This window comes from Salmo salar, chromosome 20 (genome assembly GCF_965601325.2).
Source record: "Salmo salar chromosome 20, fSalSal1, whole genome shotgun sequence".
Classification (NCBI taxonomy): domain Eukaryota; kingdom Metazoa; phylum Chordata; class Actinopteri; order Salmoniformes; family Salmonidae; genus Salmo; species Salmo salar.
In genome coordinates this window covers 7,220,874-7,248,244 of record NC_138310.1, presented here as the reverse complement: position 1 = coordinate 7,248,244, position 27,371 = coordinate 7,220,874, and the positions used below count along the sequence as shown (strand labels likewise).

General features: G+C 43.6%; 1 protein-coding gene across 2 annotated transcripts in view; it reads right to left on the bottom strand.

Moving 5' to 3' along the window:
• Positions 1-27,371, bottom strand: part of LOC106580171 (glutamate receptor ionotropic, delta-2) — a 609,807-nt gene that overhangs the window by 233,853 nt on the left and 348,583 nt on the right. For both annotated transcript variants that reach the window (XM_045704300.2, XM_014160933.3), the window contains exon 4: positions 24,696-24,901. In XM_045704300.2, coding sequence (XP_045560256.1) covers positions 24,696-24,901 — 206 coding nt within the window. The remainder of the gene's footprint in view (positions 1-24,695; positions 24,902-27,371) is intronic.

The window sequence follows — 27,371 nt, the reverse complement described above, 5'->3', positions numbered from 1 at the left end:
TCATTGTTAAAAAACACTCGTAAGCCTAAATTACATCACATTTGGAAACTGGGACCAGGCCCTATGGGCCCTGGAGAAAAGTAGTGCGCTATAAATGGAATAGGGTGCCATTTGGGACAGACCCATAGTGTTGTGATTCCCAGTTGGACTATGGCTGGTGACAGTATCACCATATCAGTTTGACCCCACAGTTGACCCCTGCCTAAGTCTGTCTGCATGTGTAATAGCGAAGTGTGGAGGGAGAGGATTAGAGGCCTAATCCGACCACTGTAGTTTTATCATCCTACTGCCATGGCTCTGTCACCATTCATCACATACGATAGGGAGAATCGCTAAATAATAAGAGGGGGGGGGGGGAATACACAAAACAAAGCTTGTCTTCTAAAATAGATACGGTATTGCAGCCTCAGCAGACAGCCACATTCAATGGGACTTTCTGATCTTGTAAAATAACAAGTGCAGAGTGCTGCAGAGCTTCCTAGGGCCAGATATTTGCAAATTGGTGACATTTTGTGATGGAAAGTTTATAATGCCAGTGTCATATTTGTTTTCACCAGTAGAAACAATACAGAACATAGAGATGACAAGAACAGGATGTATATCTGTAAAATATATCCATATTATCTAAAAGTAAACTACAAAGTAGGCCTACAGTACACAAAGCGTTTCAATACATAGATTCGACAAATTCAAATGATAATTGATGAGTTGACATTTTAGAACACCAAGGTGTTAATCTAGCGTCACCTTTTCAACAGCAACATTTCCACAAATATTCTACCTGCCAGTCCAGTCATCAGGACCAGAAATGCCATCCACTTCATCATCAGACGACAGCAAAGCCTACGCATCCAAGCAACGCGAAGGAAGTCAGAATTAATTCTCTCTCTCTCCCTCCCATTCTCTCTCATTCTCTCTCTTTCTGCCTTTCCACAGACAATTTCAATTTCACATTTAATACGTCTTACTAGCGAGACTTCCATTAAAGCCAAGTGCATGAATTAGAAAAGACACAGCACAAACATTACCATGTAATTTCATCTCTTCATCCTTCATTCCGAACCAATCTTAAAATGCCACTGTATATGGTTATCTATTTAACTAAAGAGTAGTTTATGATTTTATGTCCCTCGCTCTCCACCTTGGAGGCCCGGCTCTGGTTTGATATACCGTCAATGGAGGAGCGAGTAAGAAATGGTCATGCCTTCCCCAATTAAATTACAAACAAAAAGAGAAGAAATGGCCTGAGATGGGAGAATGGCCAGTGAGATTTAATTGGCCGCGTAATGGACAAAGTGACAGAGGAAAGGGGCGGGGCTTGGGGGATAGGCAGGCTAACGGCTGTAAATAATCACTGAATGAGAGTACAGGCACCTGAGACAGATCTGATGCACTATTCTTCAGAGATGAGAGGCGGTATACTGTTTCTTAAACACACGCGCACACACACACATGTACACATGCACATACACGGTACACACATGCGTGCGCATACTGTATGTGTGCACACACACGTCAATACAAAACCTATTGTAAACAAATACACCATGACCACTTGTCACCTTGTACTATCTGATATGTTCACAGAGAAAGCCATTAGTCGTAATGCAGGTCAATAGGACTAACCTAAGAGCTTCCTTCTGTACCCTTAATGCTCCACCATCATACCATCATTCTGGTCATGTGTGTTTGAGATAAGACTTTAATGTCAGTGGTATTACAGTGATAAAGTTCAAGGTTAAAGCAGTCCCATTGAACCTCCTGTGGCCTTGTGCAGTGCATGGATGCATCCCAAATAGCACCCTACTGCCTATGTAGTGAAAAGTTGTGCACTATATAGGTAATAGGGTGCCATTTGGGACGAAGCCAACGAGTGCTATCTGTTAAGAGGAGGCTCTGGGTGGAGGACTGAGATGACACATTCATCAACAGCAGTAATGATGACCCTTTAAATGTCAGCATGAACAGTACCCTACCACCGTGGTCGAAGAAAAATACAATTTCCAGGTAATACGTTATTGTGCATTACATGGTGCCAATGTTATAAAGTACTTAAGTAAAAATACTTTATAGTACTACTTAAGTCATTTTTTGGGATATCTTTACTTTTATATTTTTGACAACTTTTACTTTTACTTCACTACATTCCTAAAGAAAATATCATCAACAGCAGTAATGATGACCCTTTAAATGTCAGCATGAACAGTACCCTACCACCGTGGTCGAAGAAAAATACAATTTCCAGGTAATACGTTATTGTGCATTACATGGTGCCAATGTTATAAAGTACTTAAGTAAAAATACTTTATAGTACTACTTAAGTCATTTTTTGGGATATCTTTACTTTTATATTTTTGACAACTTTTACTTTTACTTCACTACATTCCTAAAGAAAATAATGTACATTTTACTCCATGCATTTTCCCTGACAAGCAAAAGTACTGGTTACATTTTGAATGCTTTAACAGGACAGGAAAATGGTCCAATTCACACACTTATCAAGAGAACAGCTCTGGTCATCCTAGAACATCCTCTACTGCCTCTGATCTGGCGGACTCACTAAACACATGCTTTGTTTGTAAATTATATGTCTGAGTGTTAGACTGGGCCCCTGGCTAACCGTAAATTTAAAAAACACAAACATTGTGCCGTCTTGTTTGCTTAATATAAGGAATTTGAAATTATTTATACTTTTACGTTTGATACTTAAGTATATTTAAAACCAAATGCTTTTAGACTTTTACTCAAGTAGTATTTTACTGGGTGACTTTCACTTTTATTTTAGTAATTTTCTATAAAGGTATCTTTACTTTTACTCAAGTATGAAAATTGGCTACTTTTTCCACCACTACATGGTACTAACATGGTGACAGGGAAATCATATAATTATTTATAGAGAATTGACTCTTGGTTATTTTGGGATTCATTGTAGCTAACTTGACAGTGCCAATGATGTTACCAAGAAATAACCAACTTAGAAAAAATTACTGCAAAGAATTACTAGAAAATACCAATGCGTTACTGAGTCATTTCACATTAAATACCAGAGAAATACGGGTGGTAGTAAGAGTATAAAATAAAGTGTTACCCATTTCCACTATGGTTTGTTGTCTTAGCCGTATCCTCACCACAAAGGACTACTGCACATGGTCTCTACCTGTCCATGGATCCCCACCTCTCTACACCCACGTCCCTCCACCCATCCCCCCCCCCCCAATTCTCTCCTTCATCAGGGTAAGGACAAAAGCGTTCCAGTATCTCCTAGTAGTTTTTGGGGTATCTGTACTTTACTTGATTATTTACATTTTTTACAACTTTTATTTATACTCCTAAAATAAATGATGTACTTTTTACTCCGTACATTTCCATGACAACCAAATGTACTCGTTACATTTTGAATGCTTAACAGGACAGGAAAATTGTCCAATTCACGCACTTATCAAGAGAACATCCCTGGTCATCCCTACTGTCTCTGATCAGGCGGGCTCACTGAACCCAAAACGTGCCGTCTGGTTTGCTTCATATAAGGAATTTGAAATGATTTATACTTTTAATTTTGATACGTTAGTATATTTTTGCAATTACATTTACTTTTGATACTTAAGTATATTTAAAACCAAATACTTTTAGACTTTTACTCAAGTAGTATTTTACTGGGTGGCTTTCACTTTTACTTGTGACATTTTCTATAAAGGCATCTTTACTTTTACTCAAGTATGATAATTGGGTACTTTTCCCACCACTGAATAATAGCACCTCTGTGACGGGTGACTCTTCCTACAGTCTGTCGCTACGGCAGTGGAACCGATGGCGCAGAGTTGCCGGTAGAGAGAGAGACAACACACGACACACGATGAAAACCCAAGCAAATCATAATCTCAGCCTCGGCCCTTCCCATTTAAATAATGCATTTCAAACGGCTCCTTCCTTTCCTTGGCAGAGGGAAAGTGTTGGAACAGCAGAAAAGTTTCCTAAGTGTCATTCAGCAGAGAGAGGGAGGGAAGGAGAGAAGGCACACCATGGTGACTTCTTCTTCCCATCTTCTTCTTCCCTGGCTGTCTCTTTGGGTTATCACCCCATGATAAACCCCGTCAGCATGACCACTGAGGGTCTCTAGCTCAGCATCATTCTTCATTTGTCAACTTGCTCTCACAAGCCTGGTCTTACAAAAGCCTATGTCTCTTATGGGTCAAACGTATTCTGGGTTCTCGGACGACATAATTGGTTTGACTGACTTTGACCTTGACTTTTATTGGTCAGGCGTTTTGACCCATCCCGCTGTCCAGTTCGATCTTGCCCCATCTCAATCTTTTTCTTTCTCTCACTTTTTTCCACTTCCACTCACTCACTATCTCACTCTCCTTCTGTTTGTGGTGCATGTGTCACCTGACCAACACTGTCTCACTCACTCAGCATGAACTGATCAGAGTTCTCTCTGTGTGGCCCACCTTGTGTAAGAGAGGCGTGACACCTACTGCGTTTGTCTGCTGCTCAGACCCCGACCTTGAGTGGTGGGAACAGGGGTCCGACTGTCTGTCTGATTGATGGGGGAGAGAGAGCGAGTGAAGAGAGATGGAGTTAGCGGAAAAAGGGAAAGAGGGAAAGAGGGAGAGAGGGGGGCACGTCTGACTAGGGCCATCCGTCTAACTGTTACCTTGAGCTGAAGTGACCAGTTACACTGCCCCACACTGAGCTAGCTGTACCTAATCCAAATCATTGCATGCAGTCAGAAAGGTATGAGTGAGTGCGTGCGTGTGCTAGGAAACAGCAGCTAGTCTGCCCTGATAGCCCTGAGAGGCTGACTCTCTAGAATAGATCTCAACAACAGTACTGACATATCTTATCCAAACAGAGACACAGGACTTCTCATCACTGTAATATAGCGCGGGAGAAACACACTATAATTGAAGCCTCTATTACATCACCACCTGCCATTGCCAACGGTCTGTTGTGTTGTTGTTGTTGTTGCCAGCCGTGTGAGCTCAATGTTATCTCCAGAGAAGCTGTGTTTCTAACATTCCCCACCCAGATGTCAGACTGTCACCATCAGGGTGATGGACATCTGTCCCTGACACTGTCAGACACACATCTCACTGGGAGTGACGACTGAGAGGCGCTGGCTAAGGACACGACCTCCCTTGCTTCTCCTCCCTCCCCAACTTCTCCCTCCCATGTCAGTCTGTCAGACCGATAGTCTGTCCCTCTGTCTGTCTGGGTGACCTCTCACAGTAGAGTGACTACACCAGACTAGTATGATCAGTGGTGTCGGTCCCCTCATTTGTCAGCGTCACACATTACATCCTAAACACATGCTGTATGTACATACGTGCACACACACACTCCCACACACACACCGAACACTCAGTGTTGCCAATGGTCTCCTCTTCCACAGCCCAAAACAAGCCTAATATAGCACACTGGGTGGTCTCCCAGGACCAGTTTTGGATTTCTGTCACAAATAATTTGTCAATGTTACAACTTGATTATTTAAAATCGCTTCAGACAGCTTCTTAAGTACGAATAATTTGGTGGCACTTCTCTGACCTACGATGGAAGCTAAGTGATTACAAGCATGCCAGCCAGCGCTGTCTTCTGTAAATCTGATTTAGAAACGAGAAAGGGAATGTTAAATGATTTCTAGATGGTTAATATTAATCTTGAATGGCTACAATCACTATTTGGGAACTCGATAGATCATACTGCAACGTGGCGATAAAAGAAGAAAGCATTTTCCATTTCTAGTCGAGAATCATCTTGTGATAGCAAAAACTTCAAAACCATTAACTAACACAGACGCCACTGTCTGTGTTTGTCTGCGTTGTTGATACGCTCCCTTGCGTGTAACTTCTTGATGATAAGACCAATCAAATTGTTAAAAGAAACAGTGGTGGATCTGTCTGCTCGTGGAGTGCTTTACAACAAATTAAATTAGTATGACCAAAATACTGTGTAGTTGTTTAGTCATCAGGACCCATGATACAAATCAAATGTGTGCCACACTTTTAATTTGAATGTTGCTTATTACGGGATAATTATAATTTCGAAATGCGCTCATGCAATGTTAATTTAAAGTGGCAGCGGTAGTAATTCATAGGGTCATTGACTGTTTTCCTCAAGGCATTGGGAGCATGTTATAAATCACCTTCCTGTTGGTTTCATTCAAAATAGTCTCCTATTCTTCCTTAGAGACAGTTTCCATCTCCCACTCTGTTATAGAACATTGCTGTGTCCCAAATGGCATCCTGTTCTGTTCCCTATACTGTACCAGGGGTATTCAAATGCGAGCCTAGTACTTCTGGTTTTCTGTTCTAACTGATAATTAACTGCACCCACCTTGTGTATCAGGTCAAAATCAGTCCCTGATTAGAGGGGAATAAATAAAATCAGCAGTGGAACTTTCAAATTAGAATTTGCCTGTCCTATTAGTTCACTACTTCTGACCAGAGCCTGCATAGGGCCCTGGTCAAAAGTAATGCACCATATAGGGAATAGGGTGCCATTTTACACATACAGTACCCCATGTCAACAAACCAGGGAAGCTAGTAACTAGTCCTCTAAAAAAAACATTTGGTCCATATTAGCTAATTCTGCATCTCCTGGTTAACCATATCTCCACTACGTCCATCATACTTCTACATCAAAGCGTATCTTCGCCTTTCCTCTTTTGAGGAAATCCTAACAATTTTGCAGGTTACTCCGTAATGAAGAGGGCATGTAATTTTAGGATTTCACTTTGGATATGAGAAACTCTCATGCTGAGATTATTTTAATATTTCAAGGTAAGGACATCAATTGGCAAAATTCATATTCTCTAGATATCAAAGGAGTACATGAGAACTAGCGAGAATATGGATTCAGAACTCCGTAGACTTATTGCTATTTTTTCTAACGAGCATCCTGTCATATGCATTGTCACAAGCACTTCACATTGATAGAGCATAAACAAATGCAACATCCCATTGGAGATGTAAGTTCATGATGACCTCCATTCTACAGGTGGATTCTCATGTAGACGTCTAAGTTATTCCTCAATGCAGTTAAGATCAGGCCACATCAGGACAATAATCTAGCCATCCATTCCCAATGGTGACCCGTCATTCAGGGCAGGTGGGGCAGAGCCAGAGAGACCCACCTGTTTAGCTAAATACCCCTTATTTTATTTAGCCTGTTTCACATGTTATTTTGGCATTAATACTTGCCACATAACAGTTTTCAAACAATGTTAAAAAAAATAACATTGAGTTAATAAAGTTTGCTTTCTTGAGTAAGGCAGCTCCAAAATGCAGGTGTTTCAGCCTAGCTCAGTGCTTTCTGTGGTGGTGGGGCAGCCTGCGGAAAATACGAAGCGTAGGGGTTGGTAATATTCTCTAGTTGCGCCGTAATTGGCTCAGTGTTCTGTCAATCATGGGGACAGTACGTCACCGCAAAATCTACGGGTAGAGCTCAAAAATTCAAGCCCCTTGGGTGCTGCCATAGATTTACATTAGAAATGCCCATCCAAGAAGGATTAAGATCATTGGCCACAGATAAAATTATATCAAATCAAGTTTTATCTACCGTAGCTTTGATTGAACTGATACTTTCAAAATCTTAGCTAGCAAGCTAGCAGTCATCATCATGAATCAAGTCAACAATCTACTGGCAAAATTATACATAAAACCTATCAGTGCTCATCGGCCATTGGACATCAACATTACACAACAAGTTAGAAATCTAAAATTCAACAATGAGTGGTTTGGAAGGAATCAGTGGCTAACTGTAAGCATTGCAAAGCAATCACTAGCCTGCTATTCATTGGAGTGGGTGTGTGGTTCAAACCTAGGTTTAAGGGTCTCTTTTCCAAGCTTAAAAGGATAAACATTCAACACCATGGGCCATAAAATGCTGAATACATTGGCTATGCTGTCAATTCAGCATGACTTCTGCCACCTTCAAAACATCTGGAAACTCGGAAATCTCAGACTCAGTGAGTTCAAGACAACTGGGAACGAACTCCAACTGGGAAAATACATTTTGAACGGTCGTCCAACTCGTAATTCCAAGTCAGGAACTCAGGCCTTGTTCTAGAGCTCCGACTTGAAGATCACTGATGTCATGACTCAACCTTGTTTTTTTTAGAGGTCCCAGTTGTCTTAAAAGCATCATATATACAGAGAATGCCAGACTTTGATGACAATGTTTGCCCAAGAAGGACCGCTGCGCCACCTTACTGTTCAAGTGAGCACAGCACAACAAGGTGAGTCTAAAAATGTATTGTATGATGCTGCATAAATTATGTAATATGCTAGGGAGATATGTACAGTTGAAGTCGGAAGTTTACATACACTTAGGTTGGAGTCATTAAAACTCGTTTTTCAACCACTCCACAAATTTCTTGTTAACCTGTTTGGGATAGGGGGCAGTATTTTCACGGCCGGATAAAAAACGTACCCGATTTAATCTGGTTACAACTCCTGCCCAGAAACTAGAATATGCATATACTTAGTAGATTTGGATAGAAAACACTCTAAAGTTTCTAAAACTGTTTGAATGGTGTCTGTGAGTATAACAGAACTCATATGGCAGGCCAAAACCTGAGAAGATTCCATACAGGAAGTGCCCTGTCTGACAATTTGTTGTCCTTCTGTAGCATCTCTATCAAAAATACAGCATCTGTGCTGTAACGTGACATTTTCTAAGGCTTCCATTGGCTCTCAGAAGGCACCAGAAAGTGTAATGGGGTGTCTGCTGTCTCTGGGCGAAGAACAGCAGGATAATTTGTTAGTGGTCAGCCTGGGAACAGTGAGACTGAGAGGCGCGTTCACGAGAATTCAATTGTTTTTTCTTTCAGCCTTTGAATGAATACAACGTCGCCCGGTTGGAATATTATCGCTATTTTACGAGAAAAATTGCATAAAAATTGATTTTAAACAGCGTTTGACATGCTTCGAAGTAAGGTAATGGAATATTTTGAAAAAAAATTGTCACAAAATGCGTTCGCGCGTCACCCTTCGGATAGTGACCTGAACGCACAAACAAAACTGAGATATTTGAATATAACTATGGATTATTTGGAACCAAAACAACATTTGTTGTTGAAGTAGAAGTCCTGGGAGTGAATTCTGACGAAGAACAGCAAAGGTAATCCAATTTTTCTTTTAGTAATTCTGAGTTTAGTGAGCACCAAACTTGGTGGGTGTCAAATTAGCTAGCCTGTGATGGAAGAGCTATCTACTCAGAATATTGCAAAATGTGCTTTTGCCGAAAAGCTATTTTAAAATCTGACACCGCGATTGCATAAAGGAGTTCTGTATCTATAATTCTTAATATAATTGTTATAGTTTTTGTGAACGTTTATCATGAGTAATTTAGTAAATTCACCGGAAGTTTGCTGTGGGTATGCTAGTTCTGAACATCACATGCTAATGTAAAAAGCTGTTTTTTTATATAAATATGAACTTGATTGAACAAAACATGCATGTATTGTATAAAGTAATGTCCTAGGAGTGTCATCTGATGAAGATCATCAAAGGTTAGTGCTGCATTTAGCTGTGGTTTTGGTTTTTGTGACATATATGCATGCTTTGAAAATGGCTGTGTGATTATTTTTGGCAGGGTACTCTCCTGACATAATCTAATGTTTTGCTTTCGCTGTAAAGCCTTTTTGAAATCGGACAATGTGGTTAGATTAACGAGAGTCTTGTTTTTAAAATGGTGTAAAATAGTCATATGTTTGAGAAATTGAAGTTATAGCATTTTTGAGGTATTTGTATTTCGCGCCACACTCTACCACTGGATATCGGTGAGGCGTTCCGCTAGCGGAACATCTGTCCCTAAAAGGTTTTAACAAACTACAGTTTTGGCAAGTCAGTTAGGACATCTACTTTAAATTACACAAGTAATTTTTCCAACAATTGTTTACAGACAGATTATTTCAATTATAATTCACTGTATCACAAGTATAAACACCATGGGACCACACAGCCGTCATACTGCTCAGGAAGGAGACACGTTCTGTCTATTAGAGATGAACGTACTTTGGTGCAAAAGCGAAAATTAATCCCAGAACAACAGCAAAGGGCCTTGTGAAGATGCTGGAGGAAACAGGTACAAAAGTATACATATACACAGTAAAACAAGTCCTATATTTACATAACCAGAAAGGCCGCTCAGCAAGGAAGAAGCTACTGCTCCAAAACCAGCATAAAAAATCCAGACTATGGTTTGCAACTGCACATGGAGACAAAGATCGTATTTTTTGGAGAAATGTCCTCTGGTCTGATGAAACAAAAATAGAACTGTTTGGCTATAATGACCATCGTTATGTTTGGAGGAAAAATTGAGAAACTTGCAAGCCGAAGAACACCATCCCAACTGTGACGCACGGGGGTGGCAGCATCATGTTGTGGGGGTGCTTTGCTGCAGGAGGGACTGGTGCACTTTACAAAATAGATGGCATCATGAGGGAGGAAAATTATGTGGATATATGGAAGCAACATCTCAAGACATCAGTCATGAAGTTAAAGCTTAGTCGCAAATGGATCTTCCAAATCGACAATGACCCCAAGCATACTTCCAAAGTTGTGGCAAAATGGCTTAAGGACAACAAAGTCAAGGTATTGGAGTGGCCATCACAAAGCCCTGGCCTCAATCCCACTGAACATTTGTGGGCAGAACTGAAAAAGCTTGTGCAAGCAAGGAGGCCTACAAACCTGACTCAGTTACACCAGCTCTGTCAGGAGGAATGGGCCAAAATTCACCCAACTTATTGTGGGAAACTTGTGGAAGGCTACCCAAAACATTTGACCCAAGTTAAACAATTTAAAGGCAATACTACCAAATACTAATTGAGTGTATGTAAACTTCTGACCCACTGGGAATGTGATGAAAGAAATAAAAGCTGAAATAAATAATTCACTCTACTATTATTCTGACATTTCACATTCTTAAAATAAAGTGGTGATCCTAACTGACCTAAGACAGGGAATTTTTACTAGGATTAAATGTCAGGAATTGTGAAAAACTGAGTTTAAATGTATTTGGCTATGGTGTATGTAAACTTCCGATTTCAACTGTATACTGTAGCTAAGAGTATTACTAAGTGTATGTTGTGTAGTAAGCTGTTAGCAGCCCACGTGCCTCACCCTAATAATTTGGTCCCTTTTTCCCTCATGATTTAACCTTCTGATCTGACTTGGTGGTGCACACATTGCCTGTATACTGTTTCAGAGAAATGTCATCAGCGAACAATGTAAGAGCTTTCATTGTCTGTTTTATATGGCCCCTTTATTTATCCTACAGTTCTGACTTGGTGTACAGGGAGAATACTGTAAGAATGGCCCATGTTATGAATTCTGTCGCTGTACATTTCAAAGTGCTGAACAAATAGTTATATTGACTACGTTTGTCCTAGCTTGCTCATTTGTGTCTTAATCAAAATTACGGATTGCCTCTTATCCGCTCGTTGTCCCCTTAAGCCATAGTTTGTACATCTCAATTGTCAGTAGAAACCACATTTGTTTAAGCAATTCAGCCATATCAGTCATTTTTTTTAAGGCAGAAAATGAGGCTGAATGAACTGTTTCGGCGCCAAACAAGGCTCCGCTGATAGCCAGGAGTAGTAGTGGTAAGGATTCACTCCATGGTGCTGAAAAGAAAGGTCTGCTGGTTGGGACAGCTTTATGTAGGCCGTAACAGTTTGTGGGCACCATTTGTCACCGTTATAGTGCAATTCATGTATTGTTTAGTGTTGTATTGTGTAGTGGCTTTGCTGGCATGCATAAAAAATAAAATAACTGAGTTTGACCCACCAAGATTGACATGCTAAAATCACCACTGTCCATTCCATAGGAATACAAATGTTATAAAATCATGAATATTGTGCCTTATTAACTTTTTACACATTTTATTGTGTTACAGTTTGAATTCAAAACGTATTAAATAAAAATACCCCAACACACAATACCCCATAATGACAAAGTGAAAACATGTTGTTAGAAATTTCAGCATATTTTTTTTAAATGAAATACAGAAATATCTTATTTACATAAATATTTACACCCCTGAGTCAAGTCTTTAACAGCTTTCCACGCCTGGATTGTACAATACCTGCACATTATAATTTTTTTTATTCTTCAAGCTCTATCAAGTTGGTTGTTGATCATAGCTATACGGACATTTTCCAGTCTTGTCATAGATTTTCAAGACAATTGAAGTCAAAACTGTAACTAGGCCACTGAGGAACATTCAATGTCATCTTGGTAAGCAACTCCAGAGTATCTTTGGCCTTGTGTTTCAGGTTATATTTCTGCTGAAAGGTGAATTTGTCTCTCAGTGTCTGTTGGAAAGCAGACTGAACCAGGTTTTCCTCTAGGATTTTGCCTTTGCCTCTATTTTGCCTCTATTCCGTTTCGTCTTATCCTAAAAAACATCCTAGTCCTATCTGATGACAAGCATACCCATAACATGATGCAGCCACCTCCATGCTTGAAAATATGAATAGTAGTACTCGTGATGTGTTGTGTTGGATTTTCCCCAAACATACTGATTTGTATTATGGACATAAAGTTAATTTCTTTCCCACATTTTTTGCAGTTTTACTTTTGTGCCCTGTTGACAACAGGATGCACATTTGGAATATTTTTATTCTGCACAGGCTTACTTCTGAATTAAAGAAAAATGTGACTAAACACTGAAGAAGGCTGTAAAGCTGAAACATCTGTGTATGCTAACATTTAAAACATTGAATAATGAAGTCAATTTTACGATTATTATTATTATTCACTACCGTTCAAAATTTGGGGTCACTACAAATTGTCATTGTTATTGAAAGAAATGCAAATTTTTTGTCCATTAAAATAACAAAATTGAACAGAAATACAGTGTTGACAATGTTAATGTTGTAAATGACTATTGTAGCTGGAAACGGCAGATTTTTTATGGAATTTTTTATAGGCGTACAGAGGCCCATTATCAGCAACCATCACTCCTGTGTTCCAATGGCACGTTGTGTTAGCTAATCCAAGTTTATCATTTTAAAAGGCTAATTGATCATTAGAAAATCCTTTTGCAATTATGTTAGCACAGCTGAAAACTGTTGTCCTGATTAAAGAAGCAATAAAACTGGCCTTCTTTAGACTAGTTGAGTATCTGGAGCATCAGCATTTGTGGGTTCGATTACAGGCTCAAAATGGCCAGAAAAATAACTTTCTTCTGAAACTCGTCAGTCTATTCTTGTTCTGAGAAATGAAGGCTATTCCATGCGAGAAATTGCCAAGAAAGTGAAGATCTCGTACAGCGCTGTGTACTACTCCCTTCACAGAACAGCGCAAACTGGCTCTAACCAGAATAGAAAGAGGAGTGGGAGGCCCCGGTGCACAACTGAACAAGAGGACAAGTACAGTAGAGTGTCTAGCTTGAGAAACAGATGCCTCACAAGTCCTCAACTGACAGCTTCATTAAATAGTACCCGCAAAACACCAGTCTCAACGCCAACAGTGAAGAGGCGACTACGGGATGCTGGCCTTCTAGGCAGAGTTCCTCTGTCCAGTGTCTGTGTTCTTTTGCCCATCTTAGTAGCCGGCTTTCTCACCCATTAAGGCTTTAGTTCAGGATCAGTAACATGGTTAGGCCACCCTGTAAGTGTGAAGTGCTTCACTTTTGCCAAACCCCTGGCTATGTCCTTAGCTAAAATGGGAAGAAACATCTAAAAATGACACTCGATAGTTTGGATTGCTCTCGTCATACTGATAGCAGCTAGTATTAACGCCCACCTCTGGAGTCTGGCTGCTGCTAGTCCTGGAACTCTTGTATTTTGCCGTAGTATTTTCACAAGAGGCTGATTGTCTGTCAGCAATGTAAACTTACGACCATAGGTAGCCATGGACCTTCATTACCCCAAATATGATCCCTAGGGCCTCCTTCTCTATTTGGGCATACTTCACCTCTGTCTTAGTGAGTGTGCGTGAAGCATATGCAATATGCCTCTCACTAGCACCAGGCATTGTATGTGAGATGACAGCACCCACCCCATATGGCATCACAAGCCAATATTACTGCCATGTGTGGGTCGTAGTGCACTAACACTGAGTAGGAAGACAGCTGCGTCTTCATTGTTTCAAATGCCTGCTGACATTGTTCTGACCACACCCAAGGTCTATATTTCTGTAAGAGCTATGTCATAGGTTTGATGAGAGTAGAGAGATTCTCAATGAACTTGCAATAGTACAGTTGAAGTCGGAAGTTTCGTACACCTTAGACAAATACATTTAAACTCAGTTTTTCACCATTCCTGACATTTAATCAGAGTAAATATTCCCTGTCTTAGGTTAGTTAGGATCACCACTTTATTTTAAGAATGTGAAATGTCAGAATAATAGTAGAGAGAATGATTTATTTCAGCTTTTATTTCTTTCATCACATTCCCAGTGGGTCAGAAGTTTACATACAGTCAATTAGTATTTGGTAGTATTGCCTTTAAATTGTTTAACTTGGGTCAAATGTTTCGGGTAGCCTTCCACAAGTTTCACACAATAAGTTGGGTGAATTTTGGCCCATTCCTCCTGACAGAGCTGGTGTAACTGAGTCAGGTTTGTAGGCCTCCTTGCTCGCACACACTTTTTCAGTTCTGCCCACAAATTTTCTACGGGATCAGGGCTTTGTGATGGCCAATCCAATATCTTGACTTTGTTAAGCCATTTTGCCACAACTTTGGAAGCATGCTTGGGGTCATTGTCGATTTGGAAGACCCATTTGCAACCAAGCTTTAACTTCATGACTGATGTCTTGAGATGTTGCTTCCATATATCCACATAATTTTCCTCCCTCAGGATGCAATCTATTTTGTGAAGTGCACCAGTCCCTCCTGCAGAAAAGCACCTCCACAACATGATGCTGCCACCCCCGTACTTCACGTTTGGGATGGTGTTCCTCGGCTCGCAAGCCACCCCATTTTTCCTCCAAACATAATGATGGTCATTCTGGCCAAACAGTTCTATTTTTGTTTCATCAGACCAGAGGACATTTCTCCAAAAAGTACGATCTTAGTCCCCATGTGCAGTTGCAAACCATAGTTTGGTTTTTCAATGGCAGTTTTACTGTGGATATAGATACTTTACATTTACATTTAAGTCATTTAGCAGACGCTCTTATCCAGAGCGACTTACAAATTGGTGCATTCACCTTATGATATCCAGTGGAACAACCACTTTACAATAGTGCATCTAAATCTTTTAAGGGGGGGGGGGGATTAGAAGGATTACTTTATCCTATCCTAGGTATTCCTTAAAGAGGTGGAGTTTCAGGTTCACTTTTGTACCTGTTTCCTCCAGCATCTTCACAACGTCCTTTGCCGTTGTTCTGGGATTGATTTTCACTTTTCACACCAAAGTACGTTTATCTCTAGTAGACAGAACGCGTCTCCTTCCTGAGCGTTATGACGGCTGCGTGGTCCCATGGTGTTTATACTTGCGTACTATTGTTTGTACAGATGAACGTGGTACCTTCAGGCATTTGGAAATTGCTCCCATGTCACGCCCTGACCTGAGAGAGAGGGTTTGTTTCTCTATGTGGTTAGGTCAGGGTGTGGGGTGGGGGGGGGCATTCTATGATGTCTATTTCTTTGTTTTGAGCCGAGTATGGTTCCTAATCAGAGGCAGCTGTCTATCGTTGTCTCTGATTAGGAATCATACTTAGGCAGCCTTTCTCCACCTCTAGTTGTGGGATCTTATTTTTGTACTGCTTGTTAAGCCTGCAAGACGTTACGGTCGTTGTCATTGTTTATTATTTTGTTTGTAGTGTTCTGATTTATAATTAAATACAAAGATGAACACTCACCACGCTCCACCTTGGTCTACTCCCTTTGACGGTCATGACAGAAGATCCCACCACCAAAGGACCAAGCAGCGTGGGCCGATGGACTGGACATGGGAGGACATCCTGGATGGCAAAGGATCCTGGACGTGGGAGGAGATCCAGGCCAGAAGGGATCGCCTCCCATGGGAACAGGTGGAAGCAGCGAGGGAGGTACAACAACGAGATCGACAGGCAAGGCAACAACGGAGGCCCGAGAGGCAACGCCCCCAAAAAATCTGGGGTGGGGGCACACGGGTAGATTGGCTAAGGCGGTTTGAAGACCTGAGCCAACTCCCCGTGCTTACCGTGGGGAGCGAGTGACTGAACAAGCACCGTGGTATGCGGTGATGCGCACTGTGTCGCCCATTCGCACTCACAGCCCGGTGCGCTTGGTACAAGCTCCTCATCGTTGCCGTGCTAGAGTTGGCCGTCAGCCAGGAAGAAGTGCGCCGGCTCAGCGTATCTGGTCTCCAGTGCGTCTCTACGGCCCAGGTTATCCTGCGCCTGCTCTACGCACGGTACCCCCCGTTCACCAACGCAGCACAGTTCGTCCTGTACCAGCGCCCTGCCCTTGCTGGGCTACAGTGACCATCCAGCCAGGATGGGGTGTGCCAGCCATGAGCTCCAGACCTCTGGTGCGCCTCCACGGCCCAGTGTGCCCTGTGCCTGCTCCTCCGCACAATCCACTGGCTTCCAGTTGAAGCTCGCATCTGCTATAAGACCATGGTGCTTGCCTACGGAGCAGTGAGGGGAACGACACCTCCGTACCTTCAGGCTCTGATCAGTCCCTACACCCAAACAAGGGCACTGCGTTCATCCACCTCTGGCCTGCTGGCCCCGCTACCTCTGCGGAAGCACAGTTCCCGCTCAGCCCAGTCAAAACTGTTCGCTGCTCTGGCACCCCAATGGTGGAACAAGCTCCCTCACGACGCCAGGACAGCGGAGTCAATCACCACCTTCCGGAGACACCTGAAACCCCACCTCTTTAAGGATTACCTGGGATAGGATAAAGTAATCCTTCTACCCCCCCCCCCCCCCCACTATTGTAAAGTGGTTGTTCCACTGGATAACATAAGGTGAATGCACCAATTTGTAAGTGGCTCTGGATAAGAGCGTCTGCTAAATTACGTAAATGTAAATGCAAATTCGGGCTGTAACAGAACAAAATGTGGAAAAAGTCAAGGGTGTGAAAACTTTCTGAAGGCACACTATGTTCTTAAAATATGTTCTTAGTGTAAGTGGATTCCTATGTAGCAATCCTATTCCACAATGCAGATACGATGGAGGAGGAGAGCAAGTAGTCTAGTCATTTGTAGATACTGGCCCATGTCTTGGCCATAAAGCCAACCAAACAGAGCTAACCAAAGGATTAAATAACGCAGGAAAATGGGTTGAATGTGTGTGTGTATTGTGTATTTGTCAACAAAGTGTGTTTGGAGAGCGGAGCACTGCTTAGGTTGAAAAACATGCCCACGCCAACGTGTGGAGCTAACAGATGTTTAACAGTCCTTCCTGCTGTGTTAGAGCAACACACACACGCAGGCACACACACACACACACAATACACACACAGGCACACTTCACTACAAACTACACACATACTGTACACGCACACGAGCACACACTGCTATACGCACACACACACACACACACACACACACACACACACACACACACACACACACACACACACACACACACACACACACACACACACACACACACACACACACACACACACACACACACACACACACGAAGCGAGGGGTAGTGTGCCATAGCAGCCATTGCTACAATCAGTTCCCATCTGGCAGAAGAGCCTAATGCATTTCACGAGGCCCTCCTGTGACAAATGACTTCACAACTAAACTTGATTAAGTTAAAACATTCTCGGGCATCCTCTCCAAGCTAGAGAAATCTTGTCATCAATTTTATCCACAAATCGGTATCCATCTTACACTATCTAACCGTAGAACAGAACATCCCTTCAGAGGTAATTTATTTTAGTTTTATAAATACAACCTTGGTCCCATATACAGTGCATTCGGAAAGTATTCAGACCCTGTGACTTTTTCCACATTTTGTTATGTTACAGTCTAATTCTAAAATGGATTAAATCAAACTTCACCGTAGGGATCGTGCCAGGTTTCCTCCAGATGTGACGCTTGGCATTCAGGCCAAAAACTTCAATCTTGGTTTCATCAGACCAGAGAATCTTGTTTCTCATAGTCTGAGAGTCTTTAGGTGCCTTTTGGCAAGTTCTAAGCGGGCTGTCATGTGGCTTTTACTGAGGAGTGGCTTCTGTCTGGCCACTCTACCATAAAGGCCTGATTGGTGGACTGCTGCAGAGATGGTTGTCCTTCTGGAAGGTTCTCCCATCTCCACAGAGGAACTCTCATGCTCGACCAGAGTGACCATTGAGTTCTTGGTCATCTCCCTGACCAAGGCCCTTCTCCCACGATTGCTCAGTTTGGCCTGGCGGCCAGTACTAGGAAGTGTATTTGTTTTTCAAAACTTCTTCCATTTAAGAACACACACACACATACACAAACACACACACACACACACAACATATGCCCAAACACACACAACATCCATACTGGTACCACACACACACTTACACACACCTACACTCACACTTTCACACTCACCGCATATTCTGCTGCTACTGTCTATTATCTATCCTGTTGCCTAGTCACTTTACCCCTACCTATATGTACCTAGGTACCTCATTTATCTCGTACACCTACACATGGATTCGGTACTGGTACTCACTGTATATAGCCATGTTATTTTGACTCGTTATTGATATTCCTCATTCGCTGTGTATTTATTTAAAAAAAAATTATCTTCAACTGTATTGTTATAAAAGGACGAGTATGTAAGCATTTCACTATTAAGTTAAAACCACACAGAGAGACAGAGTAGAGAGCACCCACTAACATACACTATGCAGTGTATGTCAACTTTATTGCCATGAGATTCCATAATAAACACTTGTATTTGTTATGTTCACTATGTAGCCCTTGTGAATTATTGTTGTGTGCTCATTTTGACTCACTTTATATGTCCTATGGGAGTCACCGTACCTGCCTCCTGTTATGTTGGCTCACTAACGTGAGGAGAATTGTAGCTAATACACCCTATCAGGTTATAAGGCGTTTATCTTGTCTCCTTCTTTCTACATAACAGTGTTCTCTTTTGAACAGAGTTCCTAGAGTTCCCCAGCTGTATCCTGCCTAGGCTATATGCCTGTGCTCGAAATAAACAAATGGTAGGCATAAAATTAATGGGTTTTTTCAAATATGTATTATTGGCACTGGCAGCTAAACTTAACACTAAATAAACACTTTTTAACTATTCATGTCACAATTCCAGACGTAACAATGCATAAACAGTCTATTTTCTGAAAATGTATCTGCTCACTTTACCAGCATTGCTTCACATAGAGGCAAGAAAAATAGACTTGCTTTCTAATTTGAAGCGCATGACGCCGTTGACGCCGTCTCTTTTCTCTCATTCACTACCAGGCACTCTAACTCCAGCATGTACACGCTCGTTCATGCAAGTAAAAAAAAAAAGCCTTTCATTTGATTTGGCCTTTAGTCTACACTTGTTGTTTACAAAGCATGTGTCACGATCGTCGTAATAACATTCGAACCAAAGCGCAGCGTGATATCAGTTCGACATATTTTTATTAAGTCAACCGCACAAAAAACAATAAAGAATACACGACACGTGAAGCTACGGAGTGCTCACAGGCAACTACACATAAACAAGATCCCACAAAAAAAACAGTGGGGAAATGGCTGCCTAAATATGATCCCCAATCAGAGACAACGCTAAACAGCTGCCTCTGATTGGGAACCAGACCACGCCAACAAAAAAATACACACACTAGATTTCCCACCCTAGTCACACCCCGACCTAACCAAAATAGAGAATAAAAGGCTCTCTATGGTCAGGGTGTGACAGCATGTGACAAATAACATGTTATTTGATTTCAGGCAGTCTTTTACACTTAAAGGGCATTATCATAATTTTCAGAATTTCACAGTATTATTCCAACCTCATACCGTGGAAATATACACACAGTGGCCAGTTTACACCACCCCGTTCATGAAAATGGTTCGCTCCTACAGACAGTGAGTCACATAGCCATGGCTTGCTATATAAAGCAGGCAGACAGGCATAGAGGCATTCAGTTTATAGTTTGATTGAATGTTAGACTGGGCAAAACGAGTGACCTAAGCAACTTTGAGCGTGGTATGATCATCGGTGCCAGGCGTGCCGGTTCCAGTATCTCAGAAAAGGCCGGCCTCCTGGGCTTTTCACGCACAACGTCTAGGGTTTACCGAGAATGGTTAGACAAACAAAAAACATCCAGTCAGCGGCAGTCCTGTGGACAAAAACAGCTTGTTGATGAAAGGTCGAAGGAAAATGGCAAGAACCGTGTAAGCTAACATGCAAGCAAATAATGGGTCAGTAGAACAGTGTTGTGCAGAACGGCATCTCGGAACACACAACTCGTCAGTCCTTGTCACGGATGGGCTATTGCAGCAGACGACCACACTGCGTTCCACTCCTATCAGCTAAAAACAAGAAGAAACAACTTGTGGGCACGCGATCACCAACACTGGACAATTAAGGAGCAGAAAAACCCTGCCTGGTTCAACGAATTCCGGCTCCTGATGCGTCATGCTGATGGTAGAGTCAGGATTTGGCATGAGTCCATGGCCCCATCCTGCCTGGTGTCAATGGTACAGGCTGGTGGCGGTGATGTAATGGTATGGGGAATGTTTTCCTGGCACACATGAGGTTCCTTGATACCAATTGAGCAACGTTTCCATGCCCTGAAGAATTCAGGCTGTCCTGGAGACAAATGTGGGTCCGACTCAGTAGTAGATGGGTGTACCTAATAAAACATAGGAATATCCTGTTTTTGACTGCACTGGGCCTTTATTTCAAAATCTTACGAGTAAGAATAAAGGGAAGAGGGAAGCACCACAGAAAACCATTTGACTGTCACGTCCTGACCAGTATAAGGGTTATTTGTTATTGTAGTTTGGTCAGGACGTGGCAGAGGGTATTTGTTTTATGTGGTTCGGGGTGGTGGTTTATTTAGTAGGGCGTTTGATTTATTATTTCCGGGTTTTGGTTTATGTTCTATGTTTTGTACTTCTTTTTTCTTTCTGGGTTGGTGTATTTCTATGTGTAGGTTAATGGGGGGTTGGACTCTCAATTGGAGGCAGGTGCTTGTTTGGTTTAGTGTTTGTGGGAGATTGTTTCTTGTTTTGCGTGTGTGAGCCTGACAAGACTGTTTTGTTGATCGTTCGTTCTTCTTTTGTTATTTTGGTGTTCACTTTGTTTGAAAATAAAATACAAGACGCCTCTACGGTCAAGTGCGTCAACCCAGTCCGACTGTTCCCGCTGTTCCCGCTCCCCGCACTAGCCCTGAGGTGCGTGTTCCCAGGCTGATACCTCCAGTACCAGCACCACGCATCAGGCTTCCTGCTGCATTTTGGTCCTCCATTCCCGACGACAACCGTTACAGAATCTCCCACCACAAAAGGACCAAGCAGCGGAGTAAGGAGCAAGGGGAATTCAATATGGACTGGCGAGAGAAATGGACGTGGGAGCAGATTCTGGCCGGAGAGGGCCCATGGAGGAAGTCTAGTGAGGACCGGGAACGCTACCGGGGAACACGACTGGCGTTTAAGCCCGAGAGGCAGCCCCAATAATTTTTTGGGGGGGGGCACACGGGTAGTTTGGCTGGGCGAGGAGTGAGCCCCAGGCCAAATCCCCGTACCTTTTCTGGGCAACCAGTGAATGGACAGGTCCCGTGCTTCGGGGTAATGGGTACTGTGGCGAAGCCAAGTATTTTTAGGCCGGTACGCGCAATACCAGCTTCCCGCATTTGCCAGGGGGAAGTGGGCATCCAGCCAGTAAGAGCGATGCCAGTTCTTCGCTCGAGACCGCCAGTACGCCTCTACGGTCCAGTGCGTCAACCCAGTCCGACTCGGCCTGTTCCCGCTCCCCGCACTAGCCCTGAGGTGCGTGTTCCCAGGCTGATACCTCCAGTACCAGCACCACGCATCAGGCTTCCAGTGCGTCAGCCCAGTCCGACTCGGCCTGTTCCCGCTCCCCGCACTAGCCCTGAGGTGCGTGTTCCCAGGCTGATACCTCCAGTACCAGCACCACGCATCAGGCTTCCAGTGCGTCAGCCCAGTCCGACTCGTCCTGTTCCCGCTCCCCGCACTAGCCCTGAGGTGCGTGTTACCAGGCTGATACCTCCAGTACCAGCACCACGCATCAGGCTTCCAGTGCGTCAGCCCAGTCCGACTCGGCCTGTTCCCGCTCCGCGCACTAGCCCTGAGGTGCGTGTTCCCAGGCTGATACCTCCAGTACCAGCACCACGCATCAGGCTTCCAGTGCGTCAACCCAGTCCGACTCGGCCTGTTCCCGCTCCCCGCACTAGCCCTGAGGTGCGTGTTCCCAGGCTGATACCTCCAGTACCAGCACCACGCATCAGGCTTCCAGTGCGTCAGCCCAGTCCGACTCGGCCTGTTCCCGCTCCCCGCACTAGCCCTGAGGTGCGTGTTCCCAGGCTGATACCTCCAGTACCAGCACCACGCATCAGGCTTCCAGTGCGTCAGCTCAGTCCGACTCGTCCTGTTCCCGCTCCCCGCACTAGCCCTGAGGTGCGTGTTCCCAGGCTGATACCTCCAGTACCAGCACCACGCATCAGGCTTCCAGTGCGTCAGCCCAGTCCGACTCGGCCTGTTCCCGCTCCCCGCACTAGCCCTGAGGTGCGTGTTCCCAGGCTGATACCTCCAGAACCAGAACCACGCATCAGGCTTCCAGTGCATCAACCCAGTCCGACTCGGCCTGTTCCCGCTCCCCGCACTAGCCCTGAGGTGCGTGTTCCCAGGCTGATACCTCCAGTACCAGCACCACGCATCAGGCTTCCAGTGCGTCAACCCAGTCCGACTCGGCCTGTTCCCGCTCCCCGCACTAGCCCTGAGGTGCGTGTTCCCAGGCTGATACCTCCAGTACCAGCACCACGCATCAGGCTTCCAGTGCGTCAACCCAGTCCGACTCGGCCTGTTCCCGCTCCCCGCACTAGCCCTGAGGTGCGTGTCCCCAGACTGACACATCCAGTACCACGCATCAGGCTTTCAGTGCGTCAGCTCAGCCTTGAGAGTTCGGCAACGGTGTGCAGTCCAGAGTATCCGGCAACGGTGTGCAGTCCAGAGTATCCGGCAACGGTGTGCAGTCCAGAGTATCCGGCAACAATTTGCAATAATTTGCCTGCGACCCGGAACCGAAGGGGTCTGCCTGCGACCCGGAACCGGGTGAGTCTGCCTATGACCCGGAACCAAGGGAGTCCATCAGCGACCCAGAACCGGGTGAGTCTGCCTATGACTCGGAACCAAGGGAGTCCATCAGCAACCCAGAACCGAGTGAGTCTGCCTATGACCCGGAACCAAGGGAGTCCATCAGCGACCCAGAACCGGGTGAGTCTGCCTATGACCCGGAACCAAAGGAGTCTATCAGCAACCCGGAACTAAGTAAGTCAGTTGACGATCTGGAACTAAAAATGATTAACTATGTATTTAATGAGTCTGCCTACAGTGTGGAAAGGAAGAGTTCTGCCTACGATCCGGAAAACAAGGAGAGTCTGCCTTCGGCCCGAAACTAATCAAGTCTGTCTGCATTCTGGAGGACAGTAGGCCGGAGCCAGAACCACCTCCTGTATAGGTGGGTTGGGGAGGGGGGGTGTAGCACAAGTGCCGTCGGTGACGGCAGCCACCCTCCCTTCCCTCCCTTTAGTTTAGGGGGATGTTTTTAGTTGTTTTGTTTTTTTGTTTATTTATGAGGTGCATCCGGGGTCTGCACCTTTAGGGGGGGGGGGGGGGGTACTGTCACGTCCTGACCAGTATAAGGGTTATTTGTTATTGTAGTTTGGTCAGGACGTGGCAGAGGGTATTTTTTTATGTGGTTCGGGGTGGTGGTTTATTTAGTAGGGCGTTTGATTTATTATTTCCGGGTTTTGGTTTATGTTCTATGTTTTGTACTTCTATGTTCTTTCTGGGTTGGTGTATTTCTATGTGTAGGTTAATGGGGGGTTGGACTCTCAATTGGAGGCAGGTGCTTTCTTGTTGCCTCTGATTGAGAGTCCTATATATGGGTAATTGTTTGGTTTAGTGTTTGTGGGAGATTGTTTCTTGTTTTGCGTGTGTGAGCCTGACAAGACTGTTTTGTTTATCGTTCGTTCTTCTTTTGTTATTTTGGTGTTCACTTTGTTTGAAAATAAAATACAAGATGAGCATTCACATTCATGCTGCGTTTTGGTCCTCCATTCCCGACGACAACCGTTACATTGACACTGGATTGGGCTTCCTAAGTGCTTATCAGTGGACAATTAGTAATGTATTAGCAGCTTCTTAGCACTTTGATCATATGTAAATATAGCTAATTTGGGGATAATACAATATTAGGAGTTATTAGACCCAGTGTTTTAAGCAGTGATTGTCTCAATGAGGTATATGAGTGGGAATGTGGAAGAGAGGAAGTAAGTTGTGGTAGTGTGAAAAAGTTTAGGTCCTATGTGTAACAGGCGTCATTGTGCCTGCTTAACAGTATAGCTTCCTTCGTCATGATCCCGCACTGGACCTCGATCTTTGATCCTCTGCCTTGCAAATACACGTGAGCACCTGTTTTAGCCAATTGCGCTACATAAAAACAAGCGATTGGATAGCGTGAGACATTTCAAGCTGGGGTTATGAATCTAACTCTGTTAAGTGTGGGTGAGAGAGTGTGTGTGTGGACCTGGGTGTGTGTGTGTGTGTGTGTGTGTGTACCTCAGTGATGAAGGCCTTGGCGGTGGCAGGGCTCATGAAGAGCACGGCCCGGCGCAGCGTGTCTCGGTAGCGGTGGAGCTCCTCCACCCTCATGGTCCGGAACATGCTGGTAATCATCATGTTGATGTTGGACTCCACCTTCTGAAGCGACACGTCCATGCCTTGCTGAGACGTCTTGTCCAGGAAGTCCTGGATCCCACGGATATCTATATGGAAAGAGGGAGGGATGGGTGGAGAGGAAGGATGGGGGTAGTGCGATAGGGGCAGGGGAGGTGGGGAGGGAGAGGGGGATAAACGGGGACGAGATGGAGAACGGGAGAGGGATTTGCATCACATTCATTGTGCGGACACCTGACATGGCAGTCACAGTTTGGTGAACAAGTAGATTGAATGCCAGATAAAACATCTGAGCCACTATTGTCGAGTTAAAGACATGTCAATAAACTCACTGACCATCTTTCCACAAACTATAAAACAGGTTATTGGAGATCACCTTTCACTGTTCCCCTTAATATATATTTGGATACTGGTACTATAAAATCACAGTATTATCCATTCACTTTTATCACATTTGCTCTTGTAGAAAAAGGTTGGAATATATAGACCATTAGCATTTATTTTTCAGTGTGCTGGAGTGAGACCTGTGTAGTACATTTGTCACTGCAGTGATAAGGCTGATGTCTCACAGAGGAGGTAAATAAAATATGACTGGCTGCTCATCTCCTAGCAAAAATGACCCCATTGGTCCCATGTCCCACACCAGTGCGACACGGGCTAGCCCACAACAAGCCCAACAAAGGCTAGCCTACACCAATCCCACATCAGCCCAACACAGGCTAGCCTGCACCAAGCCTACACCAGCCCAACACAGGCTAGCCCAACATGGGCCAGCCCACACCAAGCCCAGCAAGGGCTAGCCCACACCAAGCCCAGCAAGGGCTAGCCCACAAAAGCACAGCTACTTCATAATGTAGAGACGAGGGCTTATCAGAATATTTGGGGGTGTAGTTTACAAATACCTAATTCATGTTGTTAAGTTAAAAAAGAATACAAGATAAAAAACTGCTGACACCCTTCAAAACAATTAGGGTTCAGAACGTTACAGTAAATTATCTCGGAATCATCTTTCTTCAAATATAACCTTATAGTTAGTTCTAAGTTCACACGTTCGTTTTGAGAAACCATTTCTGAGAGTTTCATTCTGGTTGAAGTATTCTGTTGTGTGATGGCAACAAATAAATGATATTGTACACTGCCAATGAGGAAGTGTGTTAAAAGACTTAGATAAGTGAATGTGAAATTCTTCTGGTAAAAATACATATGATAGTAAGAACTTAACTGTCTTTCTGATCCATTGTAACAGGCATGTGATCCAAAGGGGTAGGCTTATTTCAGGGGAAGTGAGGGATGCCCTCAGGGCCACCTGTCTTAGGCCCAATGTCGGTAGCCTAAGTGGGGCCAATATTTTACCAGCATTGGGTCTACATCGTGCCAATGTGGGCATGTTTGCTGAGCTCTCTCTCCATCTCTCACATTCGCACTTTAGCTGTCTCCCTCCTCTTCTTCTTACTCCCACCTCTCTCTCTCTCTCTCTCTCTCTTTCTCTCTCTTTGTCTTTCACACTCTGTCTCACTCACTTCTCTCTTCTTTCTCTCTCTCTCTCTCCCCCTATCTCTCCCCCTCTCTCTCTCAGCTACAAGGGCAGGCCTAATCAAATCCATTACGTTGCAGCGTCACTGGCTGAATGCACAATCCAACTCCTACCAAAGACAAGTCCAAAGGTGGCTTGAAAAATGTGCTACTGATTCAGATGTGTGGGCAAAGCAATAATTTGCAAAAGTTGTGCTTTGGGCTCTGAATGAATTGGTTCCGGGGTACACTAACTCAGGCTGTGGCTTTCTTTTAGCTTTCTATGACAAGAAATACACAGTACAACTTTTTCAATTAAATCCAAGTCCTATAGTGTTGAGATATATACTGTATATATATACAGCTGAAGTCAGAAGTTTACATATACTTAGGTTGGAGTCATTAAAACTTGTTTTTCAACCTCTCCACAAATTTCTTGTTAACAAACTATTATTTTGGCAAGTAGGTTAGAACATCTACTTTGTGCATGACACAAGTCATTTTTCCAACAATTGTTTACAGACAGATTATTTCACTTATAATTCACTGAATCACAATTCCAGTGGGACATAAGTTAACATACACTAAGTTGACTGCGCCTTTAAACAGTTTGGAAAATTCCAGAAAATGCTCCAAAACTGCCATAAGAAAGCTAGACTACGGTTTGCAACTGCACATGGGGACAAAGATCATACTTTTTGGAGAAATGTCCTCTGGTCTGATGAAACAAAAATAGAAACGTTTGGCCATAATGACCATCGTTATGTTTGGAGTAAAAAGGGGGAGGCTTGCAAGCCGAAGAACACCATCCCAACTGTGAAGCACGGGGTGGCAGCATCATGTTGTGGGGGTGCTTTGCTGCAGGAGGGACTGGTGCACTTCACAAAATAGATGGCTTCACGAGGAAGGAAAATTATGTGGATATATTGAAGCAGCATCTCAAGACATCAGTCAGGAAGTTAAAGCTTGTTCGCAAATGGGTCTTCCAAATGGACAATGACCCCAAGAATACTTCCAAAGTTGTGGCAAAATGGCTTAAGGACAACA